The following is a 6,000-nucleotide window of genomic DNA, read 5'->3' as shown; positions in this document are numbered from 1 at the left end:
CACAGAGAAGGCTCTCCCCCTGGGGGTCGCCAGCCGGCATTGTCTGGCCGACGGCACTCTAAGGAGGCCCTCTCTGTGGGAGCGGACTGGTCGAAGGGAGGTGTTTGGTAGGAGGCGGTCTTGCAAATACCTAGGTCCATTGCCATGGAGCGCTTTAAAAGTTGTTACTAACACCTTGAAGCGCACCCGGAAGGCCACACTCCTAGGTGTAATGTAGCAAAGGATCTACTCCACACCATTTACTATATTTCTCCATCAAAAACTATCCTTGCTTTCATTATATCAAAAAAACCCACCCCCATTTCATATAATGCCCTTTGTTGTTTGTTTCCCTGGTCTCTTTTTGAAGATCTCAACCTCTTCCAATTTTCTCAGCTTTTGCCTTTCTCTAAATATATTTATTCTTTCTCACAGATGTTCTACAATTCAAACATTATTCATTCTGCTTATACAATCAACCCCTGTAATGCACACTTCTTTTATACTATTCTCTTCTGTACTCGATTCACATTCATTTAGCACCCCTTTATTCTTCACCCCATTATTGTTAAGTTTCCCACTCCCACCGCATTCTACTTCCTTTTCTGTTTCTCCCAATGTACTAAACTCTCAGTTCCATAGAACAAAGTGGAATACACCCTTGTACATAGCACTTCTTTAGACTAACGTTCCTTCCTCACAACAGACTACATCTCATGCTCTAGGTCCTACCCCGCAATCTCTAAATGAGGACTGGCTGTAAATTCATATACTGGCTCTGATAGAGCTCCATTTTTTCTGTCAAGCATTACCAACTTGACTTTTGCTGCCCTGATTTTCAAATTCATACTCCTGATTGCCAAGAAGAGTTCATCATCTGTATACAGGAATATACCCGGTTAGGGTCCCAACTAACACACCTTGAGTGGTACAATAAGCATGTATCATATTTATGCCTATAAATATATTCAGTGATCAAGGGGCCACCAGTGGCATTTACAAGCAAGGTCAAAATCTTCAAGATGGCAGGTCTGGAGCCATAGCCACATCCCTCCCCATTTGTACTTGCAGATATGGAGGGTAGTGGAGACAACAATGTTGACACCTCTTTATTTTCATGCATGCTTTATTTCCACAATGTGCTACTTGTATCACATGCAGCAGCCACATTTCAACAGCACAAGGGAGAGCATTTGTAGCTCAGGGCTGAAATGAGGGGTCCTTGATGATCTCTGAGCTTGGCTGGTTTCTTGCAGACGTTTCATTACCTAACTAGGTCATATCATTAGTGCTAAATGGTGTCTAGCACTGATGTTAGCCAGTTTGGGTAATGACATGTCTGCAAGAAACCAGCCAAGCTCAGAGATCGCCAAGGACTCCTCACTTGGGCTTTTAGAAGTTTGATTGCTGTGGGTGCATAGTTGCTGCTCCTGTAGGTTGTGTATCTAATTGCATTAGGAAGCAGGTATAGGTAAGAAAGTTTAAAGAGTGGCGTTTCCAGGAAGATGATGACTGGAAGTATATGTCTAGATATTAAAATGGCTTCACCTGCTCCATTTAGTAGTTGACGATTTCTCAAACATGGGGGCTGATTTAGCATTTCACCTTGTTAATACAATTACCTCAGTTTTCACATAGATATTTCAGATCAACCAAAGATGTTAGCAGGTGGAAGCTGACCCACAGCCCCACGTGCAATACAGACAGAATAACAATATTTTCAGCATATGGAAAAATGAAAATTTTGTCAGGGATGAAATTTAGCTCTATTAAGGGCCTAGACAGTATCATGTATAAAATCAAATGGGGAGGAACAGAAGATCTGTTTGAATACTTTAGAAGTTGTAGTTATGTCACTGAGGTGCCTTCATGCAACATAATAATTAACTGGGGTAGCCAGCAATTAACAGAGGAAGTTAATTTTCATCAAAATTCCTCAGAAATTAATGTTACTTTTCTCATAGAGATGCTTTTGGTAGACTGGTATATTTTGCAGAGAGGTGATGAAGGGAAAACACTGTGGGTCTATACATATGTTGCTCATAGTATGTTTAGGTGTGTGTCATGTATGTGTTTCACTTTGAGAACGGGCAACTAAATTTCATTTTTGATGTGTGCCATTGTGCCCACAGTATAAAAATGACAATAAAGGTTATCTTATCTTATCTTAGGACTCTAACCATAAACCCATATTCTTCCTTGGCTATAATTTTTTTTGTTAGATCATCCTATCAAGAAATTTTCGGCAGAGGAGTTTCACAATTACGCATAATAAACTGATTGGCAATTAGCTGGTCTTCCCACTTTAAGGTATTGGGATTATTAGGTCTAATGTGCAGTCCTCTGTCTTCCCTGTCAAACACATGGTTTGATAGTCTTTGGTGCATTACTGTTCAGTTTGATGCTCTTTGTTACATAATACAACTTACATATTTTGCTACAAGTCATCTGGGTCCTCTGCCAAGAAAAGGGTATCATCTGCATAAGAAATATGCCCAGTTATGGCCTAACGCACCTCACATGACCCCATAAGCACTTTTCATACTTATCCATAAATGCATTAAAGGATCAAGGAAAGAAGCAGCAAGTGGGGGTGCCGCTGTCCAAGCCCCCCCCCCTCGCCCTCTCCTGCTCATTGATGGCGATGGCCGCGGAGACACCAGTACCAAAACCCCGTCCATTCACTCCCCAGGATCTCCGGCTCCGGCAAGGTCTTCCAGGGTCCGAGCCTGATTTCACTAGACGCCTCTCCTAGCGGCGTCTCGGCTGGAAGCAGAGCTCCGGCCTCCCTCGGCTCCCCTCACCACTTGCCTAAAATCGCGCAGCTCTTCTCCCGTTTCGCGGTGGGCTCTGGCGGCTTCTCCTCCTCGGGAGCTTTGTCACGGGGGGCGGGGATCCTCGGCGCTCGCTCTCTTCCCGGGCCTGGCGGCGGCGGCGGCGACAGCTGTTTTCCTGTCGGGAGTTTCATTACCCGAACTCGGCGGCGGGGTCATGGGAGTCAGCAAGGGGTGGGTTGGGCTTCGCTCTCACAACTGTGGCTTCACTGAGAACAAACTCCTCGGCCTTGCTGGCGCCCATGACCCCGCCGCCGAGTTCGGGTAATGAAACCCCCGCAGGAAAACAGCCGTCGCCGCCAGGCCCGGGAGAGCGAGCGAGCGAGCGAGCGAGCTCGGCGGGCTCCTTTCAACCCGGGGCTGCCAAGGTTCCCCTCTGCCTGCTCCACCTTCCCAGGCAGGCCTAACAGAGCTGCTCCGTGGCAGGCCCCGGGAAACGGCCCGCGGCGGGGGGGGGGCAGCACCCTCCCCGCGAAAGGTGCTGCCCCCGCTGCCTCTGCGCATGCGTCCTGCGATCCTCACCCGGCTCCACGAGATTACGTCGTCGCTCCCGGGGTCTTCGACCAGGGCCCAAAGTTTGGCCAGGAAGCCGGGGACGGAGGAGGCGCCGGGCAAAGCCGGCCCCGCGCCCACCAGCGCCACCGCTTTCTTCATGACCGACCCGCGATGCCGGACAGGCGTCAGTAGGCGGCACGACGTGAGGGGCGAAGGACGTCGCCGGGCCGACGTCACGTTTAAGGGGCACGCCCGCATTCCCGGCTCGGCGTCTCATTGGCGGTTCCCGAAGCTGAGCCCGCCTCTTCGCAGGGCTGGGGACCGGTTTTCCTCGGTTCTCTGGAAAGCGGGGAGATTTGGAAAAGAGGCGTAGGAGAATCCGCTCGGCGTCGGTGTGCTCGAGCCTTTGCCCGCAGCTCCCCGGGGCAGCGCTGGGTTTTCTCGGCTGCAGCTTCTTAAAGCCGCTCGGGCAATTGGAGCAGACGCACTTCCGGCTGAGGAAGTCTGGAAGGAATTCGCCCCGCTGCTCTCCGGGGTTTCCTGCAGGGAAGTGGCCCCTCAAGGACCTCCCCCCCCCCCGCCGAGTGCTTGAAAAGCCGTTTTTCCTCTTGAGCGCGGGAGCTTTTCCGACTGCCGGTAAGACCCCACTTTCGATACTGCGCCCACTTCCGGTGACCCTGATAGAAAAAGATGTTGCGACTTTGGAAAGAGCGCAGGGAAGAGACGGTTGGGGGAAGGGGAGCGGAGGCCGAATCACACGAAGAAGGGTTGCAGGAGTTGGGCATGGCCAGTCGAGAGAAAAGGAGGACCGGCGGGGGGGGGGGCGGCGGCACAGGATGGCAGGGTTCCAATATTTGAGAAGCTGCCACAAAGAAGGGGGGGTGTCAGAACCCGTCTTTATGTGCATTGGGAGTTCTGGTTCTTTTCGGGTTCTGCCAGTCTTCTGAGAGGGGGAGGGGGAACTCGGGGCTGCTAGAGTGCATTTCCTTTGCTTTGTTCCCTGCTCTACCCTCTTTTTTTAAAAAAAAAAACAAGTTTTATTGGTTTTTTAACTTTTACAACAAAGTGCTCAAGAAACACCGTGGTGATGGGGTAATCAATCATCCAAAAACAAAGTCATATATATATATATATATAATTCAACTTAATGCATTAAATGTTCCCTCTCTATTTCCCTCAAATAGTATAACATATTTAGGGTATATAGATCCAAATCCTGTTTTTAAGCTTTACTAATTTACAATTACTATAATCCGATTTAATCTTGAATAAACATATTATTAGCACTTCGGGTATCCCTTCTAAAATACACATAGTATTCCAACAATAACATTCTAATATTTCCAGGTATATTCTAATTCTTAATCTAATAAATCATTGATTTTATCAACTCTATGTATATATAATCTATCAGTCAATCTATTTCTATAACAGAACACAACAAAACACAAAATCATTTCAGTCCATTAGGTAGGATTTAAATCTCATCCAAATAATTATCATATCTAAAACACACATATTACACATATTACATCTTACTAACTTCACATACTCAGTTAATTGTTAAATCCGTCCAGATCTCTGAAGCCTCTTCCATTTTCTTATTCTTGTTCCATTACAAAATAATTTTCATACATAAAATATTATTTCAAAAGACATTCTTACTCTATTTCACATATATATTCTACTAATCACGAGTTTTCCTCTCGCTTCTAAGTCTGAATCTTAAACCTTAAATCAATCTGTATATAAAGCCTTTTTAACCCATTACATGTAATTTTAAGTCTCTTTTTTCAGTCTTATTCTGGCTTTCTTTTTGTGCCAAGCAGGTTTCCATAACAGCCTCTATTTCAATAAATAGATCTCCCTTTATTCCTTGTGATGCCATTTGGGTCAAGGGAAGACATCCCATCCTCTGTTTTCGGAGCCTGACTCCTTTGTAGTTAGACCCTTGTTGCTTTAAAAATTCAAGTCTCAGTGTTTGGTTCAGCTGAGTAAGATATTCAGTTGTATCCAGTTTTATGGTTAGTTGATTATCAAAGTTGTCATAGTTCTCAGTAAATTGTGTTTGTACATCAATTCCTGTTTTTGGAGTTGTATGTAGTTTAATTAAGATTACCTTTTGATCATCAAAAATCTCAATAGGATGCATATAAGATGATATAAATTCCTCTTTGGTGTTGGTTAATTCCTCTTCTGGTATATTTTGGCCTATAAGATAGTCAGTTGAAATCTGGAAGTCAGTTTGAAGGTTTGAAGTAGGGTTTCTGACTCTTATTTCTGTAGTAATCTCTTTTATTTTAGCGCATATTTGCTCAGTGGCTTCATGATTTTTTTCCAATATAAGTTTACAATTTAGTTATAAATAGGGTTTCTCCATTTCGATGATAGTTAGAAGCAGTCCTTTTATCTTTTGGTGAAGGCTATATTTAATAAGAGTTAACCAATGTCCACCTCCACAGTTTCTAATAGCTTCATCAACTTCTTTATCTTTTCCCTTTTATAAAAGTTTGAAGGTCAAAGCCAACCTCAACTTCAAACAGAAGCAGGCAATTGCAGTATTAAATTTCCCCACAAGATGTCCTCAGTAGGTTATAAAATCTTTTCCCAGACACCAATAAAATGAATTTTCCTTTTTTTCTTTTTCTTTTTTAAAAATATATATAAAAAGAAATATTCTCCAGATTTAAAC

At 44.7% G+C, this 6,000-nt stretch overlaps 2 protein-coding genes across 2 annotated transcripts in view; one reads left to right on the top strand and one right to left on the bottom strand.

Moving 5' to 3' along the window:
* LOC107284615 (heat shock factor protein 3) overlaps positions 1–3,492 on the bottom strand; it is a 54,507-nt gene extending 51,015 nt beyond the window's left edge. The window contains exon 1 of the mRNA XM_015812706.1: positions 3,336–3,492. Within this exon, the coding sequence (XP_015668192.1) occupies positions 3,336–3,467 (132 nt within the window). The 5' untranslated portion in view covers positions 3,468–3,492. The remainder of the gene's footprint in view (positions 1–3,335) is intronic.
* A 440-nt stretch (positions 3,493–3,932) lies between these two features.
* HEPH (hephaestin) overlaps positions 3,933–6,000 on the top strand; it is a gene marked incomplete at its 3' end in the record, with an annotated part of 41,203 nt that continues 39,135 nt past the window's right edge. The window contains exon 1 of the mRNA XM_015812699.1: positions 3,933–3,944. The remainder of the gene's footprint in view (positions 3,945–6,000) is intronic.

This window comes from Protobothrops mucrosquamatus, unplaced genomic scaffold (assembly GCF_001527695.2).
Source record: "Protobothrops mucrosquamatus isolate PMUCROS unplaced genomic scaffold, P.Mucros_1.0 scaffold108, whole genome shotgun sequence".
NCBI lineage: Eukaryota > Metazoa > Chordata > Lepidosauria > Squamata > Viperidae > Protobothrops > Protobothrops mucrosquamatus.
Note: the sequence above shows the minus strand (reverse complement) of the source record. Positions and strands in the feature narration are given on the sequence as shown.